We start from the raw sequence: 21,336 nt of genomic DNA, 5'->3' as shown, positions 1-21,336 counted from the left end.
TGTATAACAGCCAATGGAGACCACTTCGAATAAGCCTTTTTATACTCTAAATTGTTTTATATTTATGTATTAAACTAACACACTGTAAAAGTAATAAATGTTATGTTATTTACAATAGATTTTTTTTTCCTTTGTCCCAGTATTTATGGCAAGACTAGGTAATTATAATCTATACATATAAATAAAATTAGAGTGTCTGTTTGTAATATTGAAATAACCACTTTTTACTACATGCATATTATATACGGTACATACACCAAAATAACATTTTTTACAATTTTTCTCTGTCTGTCTGTTTGTTCCGGCTAATCTCTGGAACGGCTGGACCGATTTTGATGAGACTTTCACTAATAGATAGCTGATGATATAAGGAGTAACTTAGGCTACGCCCCACGGCCTCACCCGCAGTTATTGTCGTACCGCGCGCAACATGGCGGGCTTCGCCTATCAATAATAAAATTTAATGTTTCCGAAGCGAAGCGAGGGCGGGTCGCTAGTATTAAATATTATTATACATGAGCACACGTAAACGTTCCACTACGAATCCGTCTGTATGATGTAAACTCAACGCCCACTACACGTACCAAACCGGAATGCCAGTTTCGCGACATAAATAGATTAAAAAAAAAACCGAAAAACCAAAAAAAAATACAACGGAAATTTATTGACGTCATAAAAAATACGCAGAACCGTTTGTTTGTTTAACAGCTTAGACGAAATCGCGGTTTATTAATTCATATTTATGTAGATATGAGTGAAAACCGGTCGCTTCTTGGCGGCACGACTTGACAACCCTCTTGTTGTAGCCGCTGGAAGTTACATACCCGATCCTGTAGACCGAATGGTAAATAGTCGACGTCGTCCAAAGCACGTCTTACGGATCCTCCCGACCCATTAACAGTGCTTTTAGGTACCACAAGCACCGGTCAATAATCGTCGTCAAACCCGTCGCTTGCGACGAAGGACTCGACGAGCGAATGAACCCACAGACACAGCCAACTGAGTTTCTTGCCGGATTTTCTCAGTGGATCGCGTTTCCGATCAGGTGGTAGATTCTGCGAATCACGGCTCTTGCTAGGGCCAGTGTTAGCATCACTCCGGTTTGAGCCCCGTGAGCTCACCTACACGTTAGGGTGAAGCTAGAAAAAAAATATGTAGTTTGCTCTTGCGCGGGAGGTCGTGACTTTGATTCCCGCATAAGACAAACATTCGTGTGACGACTAATTTTGTTCTGTCTCTGTCTGGGTGTTCATTATCTATATATGTACATATATAAACGTATCTATGTATGTATGTCTATGTATGTATGTATGTTTAACGGCCGTCTGGTGTAGTGGTAAGTGACATGGTCACTACACAGGGGGTCGCGGGTTCGAATCCCGCCAAGGGAAGATATTTGTATGATAAATATAAATGTCTTTTCCAGGGTTATGGATGTATATTAAATATATGTATGTGTATAATAAAAATCTTACATTTATATCCGTTATCTGGTACCTGTAACACAAGTTCTTTACGAACTTATCACGGGACCAGTTAACGTGGCGTGATTGTTAGTAAATATTTATTTATTTATATTTATTTATGTCAGTCTCTGGTACCCATAACGCTGGAAATCCTAATTTCGGGCCGGATAACCGAGCGCGATTTGTTCTCAGTCAATATTATAAAAAGGACGCTAATTATCCGTTAAGGATATCACAGAACGGACATAAACAAAATATTCTATGTACATATTATAAAACCAGTTCCTGCGATTTTATGACTCGAATAACTTTGACAAACACTGTTAAAACGTCATACTTAAGGTCTAGTTTGAAGCGAATTGCGAAGAGTATTAACCTATATATTAATACGTGAAGCAAAAACTTTGTATCCCTTTTTACGAAAATTGCGCGGACGGAGGAGTATGAAATTTTCCACACTTATAGCGAATATAGAGAAGGAATGCACAATGCTAATATTTTTTTTAAATAATGCATAAAAGATACATTAAATCAATAAAGAAAACATTACACACACTACATACCATGTATTTGACGCACACACGCATGCATACTATTCATTGTCAAACTTTTGTTCTTGACGTCTGTTGTCAAATTGAGAATAGATTAAATATTGTTTGTCTTTGTTAATATTTTTTATAGTGTAGTCTTGGCGAAAATTTTAATTATAGAAGTATAAAATACAATCATAATAGTGTACAAACTTACAATTCCAATAATTATAGTCGAATTTCGACTACTGCTGGACCTCTAGTTTTATTAATACCATGAGAACTTAGGACGTGTTCAGGAACAACTTCAATGATAAAAGGAAGAAGATCACGGTTTGTTGTTCTATTGGTTAGATGGGAGAGGGAGAAACTTAGTGGGCATTGTCTGTGGGTTAATTTACTCGTCGAGCCCTTCGTCGCAAGTTACGGGCTCGGCGAGGACGGTGGCCGGTGTTTGGGTACCTAAAAGCAACGTTAATGGATCGAGAGGATCCGCAGTGACGTGTTGCTAGCTACTACGCCACCGAGTCAATCTAAGTCTAACGCAAGGTTACATAAACTTTTCGATACTATTTCTGGTGGCATTTAGACCGCGGTCTGTGCGCTCAGGAAAAGGTTTGAGCCCCCTGAGCTCACCTACTCGTCCGCAGAATCTAGCATGAGCCCTCGAAGTTACTAGAATGGGTAGGAAAAAAAAGTCATCTCCAGACAAACCATGAACCCTTCTGGCGGTTGAATGACAGTAGAAAACCTTATACCATTACGATATAAGATAAGATCTCCTTAATATACGAAGTCGGAGCGTCAATTATATTTTACGTCTTTTAATTCTTACGAATCTATTAATAAAACAGTATAATTTTTTTTATATGATTCACTAACACATCGAAAGCTTGTTGCCTATGTACATGATATTATTAATTTACGTGTAGTTCATTTATAAAAATGAAACTGTAATAAGCAAACAAAGCGTTATATCGAGGGGTGAAAGGCTGTTTGGCTTAAACGACACTTCGTTTAATACGCGACGTTTATATTTGTAACTAGCGACTCGCCCTCGCTTCGCTTCAGAAACATTAAATTTTATTATTGATAGCAGAGTCCCGCGATGTTACCTGCGATCATTGTTGTACCGCGGGTGACGCCGCGGGGCGAAGCTAGTCTAAAAAAAAGTAGCCTAAGTTACTCCTTATATCATCAGCTACCTATGAGTGAGTCTCGTCAAAATCGGTCCAGCCGTTCCAGAGATTAGCCGGAACAAACAGACAGACAGATAGACAGACAAAAATTGTAAAAAATGCTATTTTGGTGTATGTACCGTATATATATTCATATGCATGTAGTAAAAAGCGGTTATTTCAATATTACAAACAGACACTCCAATTTTATTTATATGTATAGATTAGCACCAACAGTTCGATGTTTGCAATTGAACTTCAATTAAGTTTACTCCATTCAAATAACTGATGATAACAATGGTATAGTAATTAGTGTTAATAACTTTAAATTTTAAAATATGGGAAATACGAACTATACCGAAGGGTGAAAGGCGATTTGGTATAAGCAACATTTTTGGAACTCTACAGGAGAGAAATTTAATGTTTAAACTTTTGGAAAAATATTTCATAACAAAAAAACTCCTTCAGCTTTGAATGGAGCTTAATCAAAACCATCAAATTGTTGATGCTAATACCAAATAAAACGGACTTTTAATTACGCGCGATAAATGTCTTGTATTTGAACTGGTGGTAGGACTTCTTGTGAGTCCGCGTGGGTAGGTACCACCGCCCTGCCTATTTCTGCCGTGAAGCAGTAATGCGTTTCGGTCTGAAGGGCCGGGCAGCCGTTGTAACTATACTGAGATCTTAGAACTTATATCTCAAGGTGGGTGGCACTTTTACATAGTAGATGTCTATGGGCTCCAGTAACCACTTGACATCAGGTGGGCTGTGAGCTCGGCCAACCATATAAGCAATAAAAAAAAAGTCACGTATTAAGAGAAATGTCACTTAAACCAAATAGCTTTGCACCCCTCGGATATATATTTGAAGAATCAAAGATGTACAAACATTCTTAACTAAAAACGTGCGTATTATTAACTAGCGGCCCGCTCCGGCTCCGCTCGGGTCTTTCAAACAAAAATTTCAACGATATTTAACGTTGTTTTATTTTTTTTAATAAAATAACTCTTATTGCGGCATAACTATAATAATTAGACATATGCTGTCGCGACACTTTTTGTAAATAGTATTGTGTTATACAAAGTCATAGTACATTATTTTATTTTATCATCAATAATTTTCGCCGGGCACGCGATGTAAAGAATATTTCAGGTAATTTTTTTTACACCTTGGGTTACATTATTGGAGTTTTAGTAAGGATCTCTAATTTTTTTCAAAAAAGATTATAGCCTATGTCACTCGGAAATAGTGTAGCAGGTAGCTTCTTAACAAGCTAACAACCTAACCTAACCTAACAGTGAAATAATTTTTCAAATCGATTCAGTAGTTTCGGAGCCTATTCGATACAAACAAACAAACAAATCATTCCTCTTTATAATATTAGTATAACGGTCCTCGTAGACAGACAGACGAGTAGCATACCCGCCTGGCAGTAAGTGGTCACCGTCGGTCATGGACGTCAGCATACCAGAGGTACAGCTAAGCCACTGTGTCAAAGTATTCGAATACCATACGCTGAAGTTAATAAGGAAAATGGTGTCTCCTTAATTTTCTTAATAATAATAAAATAATAAAAATCATTTATTGCCTTTCGCATCAAATAAAATAAAATGAAATACAAATAAAAGAAAAGAAAAAAAAAGAGAAAAAGGCAAAAAAAAGAGGTGACTCGGCTATTGCTGTTAAAGGTTGATAAATCGAACAGCGCTGATTTTCAGTCACCCCCGTTTCCCTTTGGTTCTTTGCGGGAATTAAGTCTAGGTATGTGTGTACAGACTTAGAATATGGTATAAATTAGTAAAATTAGTAAATTATAAAAATTTAAGAAACAAAAATCAAATTAATGAAATTAAATGCTGAATCGAATACAAAACATAATAAGCACACAGTAATAACAACCTGTGGGCAGCCTACAACGAAACAACAAATAAAATAAAATAAAATAAAGCCCGATAATACTATTACTAATACTGGCAAGCAGCATAACATTTACACTTGTACATTAAAAAAAAAACTTTAATATAAGGAAATTTTGACAAGCAAGGATTAAACTAGTTACTATAAATACTACAAATTAAATTAGTTTTTGTGAGTCCAAAAGAAATGATTTTAAACGATTAATAAAGCCATGCTTTGTTACAATGTGACGAATAGGTGGTGGGAGATCGTTCCAGCAATGCGTAGCTGCGTATTTAAACGCTCCCCGAAAAGCAGCTGTTCTATGTGTGTCTAAATGTGATACCCAATCGGCCGAAGTAGCGTGTCCTCCCGACAATCAATGAAGTGGTTTATTAAAATGCTTACTTACCTACAACACGTATTTTTTAACAGGAAAAACTTCAAAAAATCGAAACAAATTTATAGGGAAAAAAAACCCGTGTGGCGCTCGGGGACTGCCGCGGTAAAGCTATTGCATAGCATTTTTTATCAACTTATGCAATTATAATTAGGCAATAATAATTTAATATTAAAACAATAATAAAATAAGACCACGCTATATATAAAAACATTAACAAAAGCAAAACTGTCCCCTTCACACTCATAAGCTAGACCGCGCGAGAGAGAGATGACCAGACTTTTCATGATGCGCATGCTGTGCGGTTATTCACAAACACTACACAAGCTCAACGTGTGAATGTGTTGAACGCGAGCTACATGGTAGGCGGAGTGGGGGTGTTAGGTTTTATTTTCGTTACGGAATTTCTTGATTCGGTCGCCGCGCTCAAAGCCCGCGATAAAAGCTATGCAATAGCTTAAAATTTTGATACACATTTTGAGAGCTCCGACATCCTCGAATGTACGAACGTAAAAGCTTAAGACGGATATGATAAGGATATGAAATAATGGAAAACGCTATAACTACGGGTTTGTATGATATTTACAAGGATAAAACTATAAAATTTTGACGCCCACGATGGGCAGGACATGCAGTTCGAATGGAGAACGCCAAGAAAACTGCTCTGTGGCAAAACAGAGGGCCGCAGATGCTGTGGCAGGCCCAAACTCCAGTTAGATGGCGTAGAGCACGACCTCAAAGTTATCGGTATCAAGAACTGGAAGGAGAAAGCCCTAAACAGAGCAAGCAGTCTGGAGAGACATACTGGACCTGGCCAAGGTCCACCCTGGGCTGTAAGGCCTAAGATGATAATAATGAATGAATGAATGAATGATTGAATGAATGAATGATTTATTTTATTTCAGACAGCAATAAGTGCATAGTATCATTGAAACATCCTTAAAATTACCAAAACAAATGACAGCCACAAAACCGGGAAGACAGTGATAGTGATGCATTGTGATATTGTAATATCGAGACGTGAAAGCTTATTGGGCTTAAGAGAAATTTTTGCAACTATACAGGAGATCCATTTAAAGTTTAATATCTAAGCATTTGGATAAATTATCACAACAAAAAACTTCTTTAACTATTCAAGAATACGGTAAACTTAGGTAATTGAAGTTCAATTAAAAACATCGAACTATTGATGCTGATACCAAATAAAACGGACCTTTAATTATTACAAAGATAAATGTCGCGCGTTAAGCGAGATGTCGCATAAACCATATAACATTTCACGCCGCGACACATATTTTAAGCAAACACATTTAAAAATTCCACTAGGGTTGAACAGGGAGGACAGAAGTTTAGTTTTACACGTCATTTCGGATCCTCCCAATCCACTAACAGTGCTTTTAGGTACCCCAAGCACCGGTCATCGTCCTCGTCGAACCCGTCGCTCGCGACGAAGGGTTAGGCGAGCAAATTAACCCATAGACATAGCTCACTGAGTTTCTCGCCAGATCTTCTCAGTGGGTCGCGTTTCCGATCCGGTGGTAGATTCTGCGAAGCGCTACTCTTGCTAGGGCCAGTGTTAGCAACGCCTCCGGGTTTGAACCTCTTGAGCTCACCTATTCGTTACAGATGATATATATACCCTGTTATATAACCTCTCAAGGTGCCTTAGGTAGGAAAAAAAGAAGTTTAACTGTTTCTCCATAGCTAATATCCAATGTAGACAGCAGCTATCACCCCCCCCAACCCTCCTTCGTGTCCCCCGACAAGATTACCTTGTCTCAATACTTCCGACTTGAATGACGCCGGCAAATCAGTGAAAAGATATATTAGAAAGCCCGATGAGGGATTTCCCACCGCGATCATTGAAGAGGTAAAATTTTAGTAAACAATAAATGTAGGTCTACACTTTACCGGACGGTTAGTCAGTTGCGCGTCTTGCAACGGAGAGGACGCGTTTAGCTGCACTAAATATTATTATAAATAATTAAATAAATAGTAACAATTTAAGTTAAAAGTAACGTTAAAATCGAATAGAATTCTTTAGAAATTCAAAAAATTTGATAGCGTTCTTTTATTGAAATTAGATATTTGAAAGCCGACGCGACGCTTTAGTTCACTTTTTTTTTCTTCAAAATCGCGTGTTCGGATTCGATTTTTGAAAAGTGCAGTTCTTTTTTTTTTCTCGTCAGTGATGAAGGGACAAAGCAAACGTTTCGTTAGCCATAAAGGCAAGGCTTACGATATAGGCGTTAAGAAGAAACAGGATGTGGGAATCGGGTTCTTGGATCTGGTGAGTACTAATTTTGCTATTATTATTATTAATGCTGCTGTTATTATTATTATTTAAAAAAAAAATTTTTTAGGGCGTCTTATGAGTCCGCACGGGTAGGTTTTTTTTATTACTTAGATGGGTGGAAGAGCTCACAGCCCACCTGGTGTTAAGTGGTTACTGGAGCCCATAGACATCAACAACTTCTTCAGCTATTCAAATGGAGCAAACTTAATTGAAGTTTAATTAATAACATCGAACTGTTGAAGCTAATACCAAATAAAACGGACCTATAATAATTACAAAGATAAATGTCGCGTGCTAAGCGAAATGTCGCTTAAACCAAATAGCATTTCACCCCTCGTTAAACAACATTAATACACTGTGCTTATTATGAGTTTTTTAACGTTCTCTATTACGTAAAACGCGAACAGCGCCCTAGAGTTCTCAAAACCTCAGTATAGTTAAAATCAATCATATAATTTATATTCTGATATTATGATGATTAATAGACGCTAATTCAATAGAGCTGTCATGACATACGTGGACTCTTGAATCGTTTCAAGAGTCTTAAACTTACGCATAGACACAGCCCACTGAGTTTCTCGCCAGATCTTCTCAGTGGGTCGCGTTTCCGATCCGGTGGTAGATTCTGCGAAGCACTGCTCGTGCTAGGGCCAGTGTTAGCAACACTCCCGATTTGAGCCCCGAGAGCTCACCTACACGTAAAGGAGAAGCTGAAATATCCTCTCAAGGCTATCAGCATAAGTAGGAAAAATAAATAAAAAAGAAAATCTAATCGTTCATTTAGATCAAAAATTTCAAAACAAACACACACAGACTTCGAGCAAATGTTTGATTAGAAACTTACCGAACGAAACTTGGAAATTGGTATAGCACACGACACTAACCATTAGCCATAAATGGGACCAGTCTCCATTGCCTCGTAACTCACCTGATCTACCCTTCCTAGTTAGTGGTTGTGACAAGCGAAACAGCGGTACAACCTCGCGAGGTCTTTATTTGGCCTCTGTCAATATAAATTTCAATTAATACCACACTTTTTATCCTCACGGTAAAACCGCGGGGCGTATTTTCAATATTTTATTGATAAATCAGCATATTATGTCAAATTTATTAACCGATTTTGATACAAGGAAAATCTTTAAGATACTACGTTAGGAACCTGCTGTATACCTAAATGTATAAATCATATCGTATTTTTTATTATTCTAGTTTACATTTACGAAAGAGATTAATTACATAATGTCTTCAAATATTGAAAAACAAATTGCCCCTCATAAGGAATGTCGATAAAACTAAAAACTTATAACTCAGAATTCTAGTATTCAAATTTGACTTTTGAAAGAAAGAACGTTTTTGAAAGAGCGATTTTGGTATGGACATGTGATGCGTAGAGAGAAGATGCATGTGACTAGGAGATGTATGGAAATGGTAGTACAAGGTAGAGGGGCAAGAGGTCGACCGAAGAAGACATGGATGGAGTGTGTGAATAACGATATGAGAAAGAGAGAAGTGAGTGTTGAGATGACGGCTGATAGAAGAGAATGGAAGAGAAAAATTTGCTGTGCCGACCCCACCTAGTGAGATAAGGTGGAGAAAAACAAGAAGAAATTTGACTTTTGTAATTTTTTCAACTTAAAAATATTAGTAGTAAAATTATTAAAAAATTTTTTAAAATATTATCTTTATGTAGTACTCACTGTTGTGACTATATACTCATTATACAATTGAACAATTAAGATAATTATCAAACTCAAACACTATTTGAACAATCTACAGTAAATACACAATTAAAGTTCTTACTGATTCCATTCAATTTTATTTGTAAAGATAAATATAACAGTAATGTTGCAGAATACGTCACCTGTATAGGTATGTATATCCAAGGTATTACGCATGTCGGTGACGCGAACTCACAAGATTTCACCCATCCAAAAAGTGATTAACACGGCTACAGAAGTTTCCACTTCAAAAATATGATATAGCTATTAAAATATCCTACACGATGGCGGACTGTAAGTTCGAATTACAATATAAGCTCTTGATTTGACACTTTGACACTTTATTTGACTTTGTACAAAAGAGAGTCCACACTGAAACCTTTCGAAGTGTATGTATAAGCTTACGTCGACTTTTATGTATATAGAATTTTTGAATTGCACGCCAGCCGCTAAATAGTTTTGTTGAAACAGAGCAATAGATTATTAATAATATTTTCTTAGGCTTTCACGAGATGTAGACATAATTAAAGCTATTTATTTATACGCTAAAGTCCATCGCTTTTTTGTCATCAGTAAACCGCTTAATATTCAAATCTTCGGAAATAATATGATGAGATCAAAGAAATACAAGATTAAGCCACAACAGTACTTTTAATTCAAGCAATAGATTATTTAAATGTTTTGCTAATATCTTGACTGCGTTATGCAGCTTAAAAGCCCCATGCGCGACTACTACCTGCTATGTTATGGGTATATTCATAAACGGACTTTTGTGAAGCCTATCACGTATTTTGCGCACCACATAGAAGTCCAATCTTGCCTCAAAAAAGTTCATTCATACGCGCTGGCCAAAAGTTCCTCAAAAATGATCCCGCGGTCATCGTGGTAAAATTAAATTACCAAGAAACTGGCAGCGACATGGCCAATAGCCAGGTCAAATTAAACCGAAAATTAGGGGTATGCTCGTATAAATTCCGAAGCACCTGAATCTTTGGCCTTAATATTAAGAATACCATTATAATGAAATTGCGAAAAGACCCCATTGATTGAACATATCCAATGTCGAAGTTCGCTAACATGGATTTTTTTTTAGCGAAACGGTTAATTTTGTGATAAATATAGTTGAGACAAAAAATGTAGATCATGAATCGTCTACAAAAAACGTTCTTACACTTTTTCCTCTATGATTCACAATTTTTGAGAAAAAAATAGATTGAGAAAAAATGAGAATTAAAGTTTAATTTGAACAGGTTTCCACGTCGCTCTCAATGTGTTTTAGAGTATCTATTTTGTTAACATTTGAAATCTCGCTATGAAAGTAACATCAACATATTATTAGTTATACAGAAAATAAATAGTAATGATGGTCAGTTAACATTTGAAGAAATAAAAAAATACTTTTAAAAATTCATTTAAATGTAGATAACGATAATCTGGAATTGCTAACTATTAAACCGCGATTAAATTTGAATTATGGTGGTAATGTAATTGTCAATTCCAAAAAAACCGGCACAGTCAACAGTCAAATTTGTTTTGTTAAGAGCAAACACGAGTGCATGCGGCAGAGATGCGAATGTTGAGATGGACATGTGGAGTGACAAGAATGGACAAGATAAAGAATGACTATATCAGAGGAAGCGTGAAAGTAGCCCCGGTAATCAACAAATTAAAGAGCGGACGGTTAGCGTCGCATGGATATGTGATGTGTAGAGAGGAGATGCATGTGACTAGGAGATGTATGGAAATGGTAGTGCCAGGTAGAGGAGAAAGAGGTCGACCGAAGAAGACATGGATGGAGTGTGTGAATGACGATATGAGAGAGGGAGGTGTGAGTGTTGAGATGACGGCTGATAGAAGAGAATGGAAGAGGAAAATTAGGTGTACCGACCCCACTTAGTGGGATAAAGTGGAGAAAAAGAAGAGGAAAAGAGTAAACACGAGGTTTTGAATCAAGCTGCAGTGAAGAAACATCTGGAAGCCACGAATCGGAGCCTGGAAGTTGGGGTAGCGATCAGTCAGATTGATTTTCAATCGGTATTCATGGCTGATTCTCATTACTCCCATCAGATTGTATGTTCGAAGATATAAATTCTAATTTTCTGGAATCGCTGACTTATTTAGAAGAAGAAGAAGTGATCAGACCGTGGTTAGGCCTACTGGAGAGAGAGAGAGAGAGCTCATAAATTACGTGGAAACATAAAAATTTTGCTAGGAACGCAAACTTTAGTAAATTGTAATAATCAAACTATATTTATTTGTATGATATGTATTTCTTATCTATACATGTTGTATGTATGTATCTATGTATTTATTTTGGCAATGAAATTATAACCTAGTGTTTATTTTAACTCATGTCTACTATAATTCTTTAAATTATCGCTATATATTAAACTTTATCACAGCTACGCACTTCTTGAATCTTTCACTTCATCAACGAGGGTTAACTGGAAGAGAATGTCTGCATGGCGTTAAGTTCGCATTTGTACCAAATTTTTGTGCAATAAACAATTTTCAATCAATCAATCAAGTTTTGAAGTCGTTAGAAATAGACTGTGGTTGTGCTCCTTAAATTACTGCCATCCATGATCCTATATAGGTAATTTACCTACCCGCGCGGACTCACATGAGGTCCTGCCACCAATAATTACGCAAATTATAATTTTGCGGGTTTGACTTTTATTACACGATGTTGTCCTTCACCGTGGAAGTCAATCGTGAACATTTTTTGAGTACGTATTTCTTTAGAAAAATTGGTACCCGCCTGCGGGATTCGAACACCGCTGCATCGCTTCAACACGAATGCACCGGACGTCTTATCCTTTAGGCCACGACGACTTCAAAATAGCTATGTACCTAAATTTTATTTTTTCAAAATTAATTTCATTTTGATATCTATTTTCGATACTCGACTCGACTCGACGACTATACAGTCGTTAAGTGGACGACACCCATCAATGAAGTGAGGACTTTTTCTTCTTGGGAAACGTCATGGGTTTGACCTGTCAAAATTATCATTCTAAATTCGACAGTGCGTAATCAGAGTGCCTTAAAATATCGTGATCTGTTTCGGAGCAAGGAGAAGGCCGGATCGAGTGACAACGTGGCCTTGAAACAAAACTTCACCAAAAAAAAAATATCCAATCGTTTGACAAAACTCAAACACGTCCGGGTTAGAGAACTACAATAGTATCATGAAACGTATCAGAGATTGTCTCGCAAACCTTGCATGCTTTCGAATTAATAGAAGAATTCGCTTCCGAATTCGGCCTTTTTGGAGGTTAAGAAAAAGGAAATGCGGGTTGGTTTCGTGAAAATCATTTGCGAAACCTTAATTTGTAATCGATTCTGCCCGGTAATGTAATTTTAAATTAATATTTCCTGTCGCGCTCCACGTGACCGTGCACTAGTCTAGGGCACCCTTTTCCTTGTGTTTTCCAGAACGTGATTCTTTCTGCTTTTTATTTATTGATTGTTTAGATGGGTCGTCGAGTTCACAGCCCAGCTGGTGTTAAGTGATTACTGGATATGTCTCCCACGAGGTAGGCCGACGATCTACTAAAAGTCGCGGGAACTAGCTTAATTCAGGCTACGCAGGACTGCTTATTGTGACGAACCTTGAGGGAATTACCCATAGACACAGCCCACTGAGTTTCTCGTCGGATCTTCTCAGTGGGTCGCGTTTCCGATTCGGTGGTAGATTCTACGAAGCACTGCTCTTGCTAGGGCCAGTGTTAGCAGCACTCCGGCTTGAGCCCCATGAGCGAAGCTAAAATAGCCTCTCAAGGCTATCAGCATAGGTAGGAAAGAATAAAGAAAAAAAAGAGGGAGGCCCTTTTCCAGCAGGGACATGCGGGGCTGAAATATATATATCCATAAATTCAGATAAATAATTATATAGCTAAAAATTTATGACAAATAGGAAGTTCATTAAGAATGATTGGATTTATAACGACATCATTTTCACAGCATTTTCACACAGTAAAAAATAAATTCTTTGTAAGTTCTTTAGTTAATTGATCTTCCTTATTGCTTGACAAGAGAAACATCTTAAGAGACCGCTTCAAGGAGTTACAAAAATAAATGAATGTATGTTATAAACAGTACGTTTATAAGTAGAAAAATAAAAGTCGTCGTGGCCTAAAGGATAAGACGTCCGGTGCATTCGTATCGAGCGATGCACTGGTGTTCGAATCTCGCTGGCGGGTACCAATTTTTCTAATGAAATACGTACTCAACAAATGTTCACGATTGACTTCCATGGTGAAGGAATAACATCGTGCAATAAAAATCAAACCCGCAAAAATTATAATTTGCGTCATTACTGGTGGTAGGACCTCTGGGGAGTCCGCACGGGTAGGTACCACCACTCCGCCTATTTCCGCCGTGAAGCAGTAATGCGTTTCGGTTCGAAGGGTGGGGTAGCAGTTGTAACTATACTGAGATCTTAAAACTTATATCTCGAGGTGGGTGGCGCATTTACGTTGTATATGTCTATGGGCTCCAGTAACCACTTAACACCAGGTGGGCTGTGAGCTCGTCCACACATCTCAGCAATAAAAAAAAAAAATATAACAAACAAACTTAATTGGCAAATTGTAAAATTAGCAATTATTTTTCTGGGAGGTTAGCGACAAAGGAAAAATCTTCCACCGAACGAGTGATATCGCTTGGTAGACCGACGCTCCGAATGTTGTTCGGAACTTGTATGTAAAGAAATACTTAGAAATACCTACTTAGTCTAGGTTTCCTTTATGTTTGAATTATGGAGCGGTTTTTCAAATGTCATTGTATGTTGACTTGATTAAGTCAAAAGGCGGCAGCAGCTATAAAAGATTGGCAAAACAACATTATATTTTTTACAGAATTCAAGTGGTAAAAATATTAAATAAATAATTTCGTTTGGTTATTAAAGAATGATCGACAAATAAACTTTTAATGTCGTTTCTTTGTTTTACAGAGCAACACATACCTATAGTTTAATTTGTCATCACTTAAACTACTAGAGAACCTTTTTTCCTACCTAAGCTGATGGTTTAGACGTCTAGAGAGACCATATCAGCGTAACCTTAACTAGTAGCTAAGCTCACGGGGCTCAAACCTGACGATGTTGCTAACACGAACCCTATTCTCTTGACTTCCACGGCGAAGGAATAAAAATTGTGTAATAAAAATCGAACCCGTAAAATTTTAATTTGCGTAATTACTGGTGGTAGGACCTCTTGTGAGTCCGCGCGAGTAGGTACCATCGCCCTGCCTATTTCTGCCGAGAAGCAGTAATGCGTTTCGGTTTGAAGGAGCAGTTCTCAGTATAGTTGTAACTACTACAACAGTACGTTGTAACTATACTCAGACCTTAGAACTCATATCTCAAGGTAGGTGGCAGCATTTACGTTGTAGATGCCTATGGGCTCCAGTAACCACTTAGCACCAGGTACGCTGTGAGCTGCTCCACCCATATAAGCGCAAAAAAACTTAGAATGGCAATTCTAATGAGCTAAGTTATAAAATTATTACATCGTCATCGGTCCTTAACGCGTGCGCGGATTGTCAAGTTAATAATAGGTCGTCTTGAAGTCGGCGAAAATAACGTCTGAAAAGATTCCATTACACGTAAACAAACACACAAGCAAATAAAAAAACTGTCTAAATATTTGTAACGAAGTCCGTTTTTCATTTAAAACCGGTAACCGAATTGCTTTGGTGGATTCACCAAGTATTGCGTCGGTATAATATAATTGTATTACTGCTAATTTTTTTTTATTACTTCGGTAGATGGACGTGGAAGCGGTTATCGCAGTCCACAGACATCTACAACGTAAATTCCGCCACTCACCTCGAGACATGAGTTTTAAGGTCTCACTTTCAACTACGGCTGCCCCGCCCTCCAAACCGAAACGCATTACTGCTTCGTGGCAGGAAGTTTTATAAGTCGTCGTGGTCTAAAGGATAAGACGTCCGGTGCATTTGTATGTAGCAATGTTCGAATCCCGCAGACGGGTATCATTTTTTCTAATGACATACATACTTAACAAATGTTCACGATTGACTTCCGCGGCGAAGGAATAACATCGTGTAATAAAAATCAAACCCGTATAATTTTAATTTGCGTAATTATTGGTGGTAGGACGTCTTGTGAGTCCGCACGTGTAGGTACCACCACCCTGCCTACCCGTGTGGTGTGGACCCACAAGGCACTAACATCCGTACTTTTGTTTATATAAGTTTTCATTCATTCATCCGACCGATTTCGGCCATGGCGACCACTTTGACTCCTATCCGTCGATTTGGCGCTCGTGCGCTCGAAGATGGCTTATATAGCCTATCTTTGCGGCAAAACTCCTTGCGCATTGAGGGCACGTAAGCACGCCATTCTCATAATTATAGGTTATGGCAGCAGGTGGGCGGGCCTTCAACTGGTCGCGTTTGTAATCAAGGTCAGCTTTACGCTGATCCTCGAACTCGCGTACTTTGCTGTTCACCATCCTGCGCCATTCTGGCCGCTGTGCTGCCAAGCGCTCCCATTGAGAGGGCTCTATATCACATCTCTTCATGTGTCGTTTCACGACATCCTTGTACCGCAGGAGTTGTCCGCCATGCTTTCGCTTGCCATCCTGCAATTCAGAGAAGAAGATGCGCTTCGCCACTCTTTCCTCCGTCATGCGTGATACATGACCGCACCATCGAAGCTGCCGGCGCATTAAATAGGTCTCAATGCCACCAACATTGGCACGTCGCAAGACTTCGGTATTTCGCACTCTATCAGACCATCTGATTTTCATGATGGCACGAAGGCATTTAAGGTGGAAGCGATCCAGAGTGCGAATGTGGCGGCGGTACACACACCACGACTCGGAGGAGTATAGGAGGCTTGGCAGCACAATTGCCATGTAAACTGAGATTTTAGTGGCCAACTTAAGGTCGTGTGAGCAGAAGACCTTGGAATATAGCTTTCCAAATGCTGCCGCAGCGGCACCGACCCTGCTATTGATCTCATCATCAAGGTCACACTTGGATGTTAAAGTGTTCCCCAGATAGCGAAATTTATCCACCTGCTTCAACACATCCTCACCAAGCTTTATGGTTAGTGTCTCGTGACCGTGACTGTCCAGGGACATCACCTCCGTCTTATTGACACTAATCTTCAGGCCGAATTTACGGCAGGCTTGGTGAAAAACGGACATCAGCTGTTGCAGGCCGTCTGGGGATTCTGCTAAGAAGCACAAGTCATCAGCATAAATGATCTCAGTGATCAATGCATACGACACTTTGGTGCGAGCCTTAAGTCTAGCCAAATTGAAAAGGCTGCCGTCCGTACGGAAGCGGATGCGGACTCCTTGGGAAACAGTTTGTAGAACCTCTCTAACTACGACCGCAAAGTACAAGGCGAACAGAGTAGGCGCTAAGACGCATCCTTGCTTCACCCCACAGGTAACGGGGAAGAAGCCCGTCTGTTCACCATCTACAGTGACGCAGCATTGCATGTCGTCATGCAGGAGTCTAAGAAGCGCCACAAACTTTTCTGTGCATCCGAGCTTCCGTAACACCAACCATAAGGCTTCGCGAGGCACGCTGTCAAAAGCCTTCTCCAGGTCAACAAAACAGAGGTACAGCTGACGACCCTGTTCTCTGCTCTTTTCTTGTAGTTGACGCACAGAGAAGATCGCTTCGCATGTGCCTCGATCCGGTCGAAAGCCAAACTGAGTTTCGGGCAGGATCTTTTCAGATAAGTCCTTTAGGCGGTTTAAGAGTACCCTAGCAAAGACCTTTCCGGGGGCCGATAAGAGCGAAATACCGCGGTAGGAGTCGCAGTCAGATCGGTCGCCCCTGTTCTTATAGAGAGCAGTTATGCGCGATACTTTAAAGCTATCCGGAACGCGCTCTTCCTCCCACATACGAACAAACAGTTCCCAAACCAACGTGTGCAAATCCTCTCCACCGTACTTGATCAGCTCTCCTGGTATAAGGTCAGCGCCAGCCGCCCTTTTATTTTTTTGCTGTCTGATGGCAGTAACAACCTCGTCACGCAATAGGGGCTCGTCCAGCTCAAGGGCAAGAGGGAGTTGAGGCATTAAAGCGATGCTTTGCAGATCTGCTGATCGATCCACATTCAGCAGGGCATTGAAGTGCTCTGCCCAGCGCCTTAGTACATCCTCCTTGCTTGTTAAGAGGTGCCTACTATCTAGAGCCCTTAAAGGAACCTTTGCATGGTTGGATGTACCCATCAGCTTGCGCACCTCGCTATAGAACTCACCGAGCTGGTTTGTGTCAGTGAGCCATTGCATATGAATAGCTTTGTCCTGCCACCACTTGTCTTTTATTTGTCGAGACAGCTTGCGCAGTTCAAGGTCACTAGCTTTGACCGCCGCAACGCTTCCTTTACGCCTTCTGTGCTGTCGCAAGAGATCACGGTGTTTGTCGAGTGCCTCCCGCAAAACTTCATCATTTCCATCAAACCAGTCTTCATTACGACAGCATTTCCTACCCAGTGCAATTGAAGCGGTATCCATGATATGAGATGATAAAGCTCCCCAGTCAGCATCAACATCACCTGTCTCATTAACTGGCAACAGCTTCTTAGACAAAACTTCAGCATAGTTCTTCCTCACCTCAGGATCTCTTAGCTTCTCTATGTCCAAAGACGCAAGCTTTTTCATAGGAGATCTACGCGGGCGGCGGAGGCGGAGTCGTAGCTTAGTGACAATAAGTCGGTGGTCAGACCAGCAGTGCGCACCACGCATAACACGGGTGATCTGCACTTGGCTGAAATCTCTTTGCCTTACGATAGCATAGTCGATCAAATGCCAGTGCTTGGATCTTGGGTGCATCCATGTTGTCTTGTACTTAGCGGCAAGTCTAAACATAGTGTTCGTAATTGCTAGACCGTATTGAGCACAAAGACTGAGCAGCAACTGACCATTGCTGTTCATGTTGCCGACTCCGTGTCTACCCAGAACTCCAGGCCAAGCCTCATAGTCCCGACCAACCCTGGCATTGAAGTCGCCCAGCAATAGTACCTGCTCTCTGGCGTTTATACTGTCAAGGCAAAGAGTCACTTCCCCATAGAATTTGTCCTTAATGTCATCAGACTTGTCAAGCGTTGGAGCATATACACTGATGACATTAAGGTAATTGTCTTTATCCAGGTGAACTCGCAGTGTGGTAACGCGGTCCGAGATATGTACAGGGTACTCCTCTAATCGCTTTACTAAGTGATTCTTGATGGCAAATCCTACACCTGAGTGTCGCGTTTCAGAGGCAGCGGTACCTTTCCAGAAGAAAGTATAACCAGCACCTACTTCCACCAGCTCTCCTTCATCGGCAAGATGTGTTTCGCTGAGAGCAGCCACATCTACGTTGTAGCGATGAAGTTCCCGAGCTACTATGGCGGTCTTGCGTTCAGGGCAGGCGTTGCCATCTCGATCAAGAAGCGTTCTCACGTTCCACGCGCCAAATGTCATGATAGATGTTTTTATAATATTTCTTTTGCAACGTCGACCACGATTTGACTGATGCAGTGGCAGCCGCGGTTACTACCACTTATTAAATGGGACGAGCAATTTTTAGGGCACCTTTTCTAGCCCCCTCCCCGGCTGAGCGGGGAAAGCAGTGCCTCCCTAAACAGGGCTGCTTTGTCATCTCGGGTGCTGCCGAACCCACGCCGTCGCCCCAAACTCGCAGCGCAAGAACGACCACGGTGTGTACTCACACCCCCGAGACCGCCTGTGTGCAGGTATCGGACAAAGCCTAGCTTACATCAGGCTAGACCTCTCTACTTCTACCCATCGCCACAGGACTTTTGCTTATTCGGAGTCCATTAACGGAAGCGGTCAGATACGCAGGATATATTTAGGTGCGCAAACGTTTGCGCTCACGCAGGCGCACACCCTCGTCCTATCCCTTCTTGGATCAGTGGAACGGGAAACCGCTACGACTGAAGAAGGGGTTGGATGTTGTGTCTGGCCGACGGTGACTATATGCCCTCCACCATCGCCCTAGGCCATCCACCTTGCCTTGCTGACCTGCCGAGTCCGCCAAGTCACGATGCATATCTGCGTTGTGTTGCCTTCCTCGCCAAGTCAGACTTTGTGTTTTAAGCGGGAGGGAGCCGCATGTAGGGATGGGTATTAAAGAGATGAGGAGAAGAGGGAGTTAGGAGTAGGAAGGACAGGATACTGTAGCCACGGGAAAGTAGGTTGTGGTCTATAGTAGCTCAGGGAAGGCGGGATCGCGTGCCCGTGCACTCAGTAATATACTACCGGACAAATAGTATATTTGAGGGCCCCCTGCCTGCTGCTAAGTTTATCTTTATCATGTCAATAGAAGAAATAAGAGTCTACATCAAATTTGCAAAAACGTGTTTTCGATTGTAGATTTTAATATTTTAATAGTCACGTGTTGAACCATGATTAGTTTTACCACATTAAAAACCTGTATCGGTTGTATTAGATACAAGCTGATAGTAAGTTAAGTTAATAATGGTGTTTCATTGAGAAAAAAATAAATCTTTTTGAACTTCGTTTGAGCGGGGAAAAAAATTAACGTTGCGTATCAAAAAAAAAACGCGTGAATTAATAAAGTTTTTGTTGTCCTTTGAATACTGTATAAACAATGTATTTATGTAAGCATATGTATATGTGTTTGTGTATATGTTACCGGCAATCTGTATAGTACGGTATTCTATACAATACCTAGGCAATGTATAGAATATCTAAAACTTTAAGGTAATGTACGAAATATTTTCCATTTTATACTTTGCCCAGGCATTCTATACAATACCGAATGCGCTGATGGCAATCTGTGTAAAAGACGATATGGGAATGCAGAGAATGTATGTATGTATGTAATAAATATCTTTATTCATAAAAAGTTACACTAAAAGTAAACTTTAAAAAACTTTAACTTTAAAACTCTTTTAAACTTTAAACTTTACTGGCAGTGAACGCGTTGCGACTTGTTTGCATATCCATATTATAATTGCGTTGCGTGCAATATCTACAACTTTGCGAACCGTTCCAGCAAAAACAAAAAGAAATAAAAAAGGGATTGTCGTCAAACCTATTCTTTCATCTGAATTTAATTCTCGCTGTCAAGTAGATTTGATTGACTATCAGTCTCATCCAGACCGAGAATATAAATTTGTAATGGTCTATCAGGATCACCTCACGAAGTTTGGGATATTAAGGGCACTAGATGATGACCGACCTTTGCGCGGTTTTTTTTTTGATAACGCCATATTGTTGTGTCTTTAAAGCGGTTAGTTGCCCTCAATTAAGAAAAATAATATTATTATTCGCCAATAGATGTCGGGAAGAGTTGATTATTGAAAACACGAATAAAACAACATTTTCTGAAAATAAATTGTAGCTAGATTGATTTATCGCCCCCGAAATCCCCTGTATACTAAATTTTATGAAAATCGTTGGAGCCGTTTCCGAGATTCAGATTATATATGTATATATTAATATACAAGAATTGTTCGTTTATAGATATAAGATTGAAAACGAAACGCGCAAAGGAAGCAGCTTAATAGTGAATCTTAATAAAGTTGATTTGAAGCAAATCTAATGTGTTATTTTTGTCTCTCATTTTATATCCATCTACTTACTTACATAACATTGATAAATACAGGCCCAAATATAAGTTATTTTACACATTGCCGGTGGACCAGTAGGTACTCTGGTGGTAGGACGTCTTGTGGGTCCGCACAGGTAGGTTCCACCACCCTGCTTATTTCTGCCGTGAAGAAGTAATGCATTTCGGTTTAAAGGGTGAGGCAGCCGTTGTAACTATACTGAGACCTTAGAACTTATATCTCAAGGTGGGTGGCGCACTTGCGTTGTAGATGTCTA

At 39.8% G+C, this 21,336-nt stretch overlaps 2 protein-coding genes across 2 annotated transcripts in view; one reads left to right on the top strand and one right to left on the bottom strand.

Annotated features, from left to right (window-relative positions):
• Nucleotides 1-9,809, bottom strand: part of LOC110385999 (repetitive organellar protein) — a 45,845-nt gene extending 36,036 nt beyond the window's left edge. Inside the window, exon 1 of the mRNA XM_062675331.1 lies at nt 9,631-9,809. Within this exon, the coding sequence (XP_062531315.1) occupies nt 9,631-9,664 (34 nt within the window). The 5' untranslated portion in view covers nt 9,665-9,809. The remainder of the gene's footprint in view (nt 1-9,630) is intronic.
• The window catches only part of LOC101738993 (multidrug resistance protein homolog 49), a 53,164-nt gene continuing 39,217 nt past the window's right edge, over nt 7,390-21,336 (top strand). Inside the window, exon 1 of the mRNA XM_012694385.4 lies at nt 7,390-7,763. Within this exon, the coding sequence (XP_012549839.2) occupies nt 7,665-7,763 (99 nt within the window). The 5' untranslated portion in view covers nt 7,390-7,664. The remainder of the gene's footprint in view (nt 7,764-21,336) is intronic.

The sequence above is a fragment of the Bombyx mori genome, chromosome 23 (assembly GCF_030269925.1).
Source record: "Bombyx mori chromosome 23, ASM3026992v2".
Lineage (NCBI taxonomy): Eukaryota > Metazoa > Arthropoda > Insecta > Lepidoptera > Bombycidae > Bombyx > Bombyx mori.
This window is presented reverse-complemented; position numbering and strand designations above follow the sequence as displayed.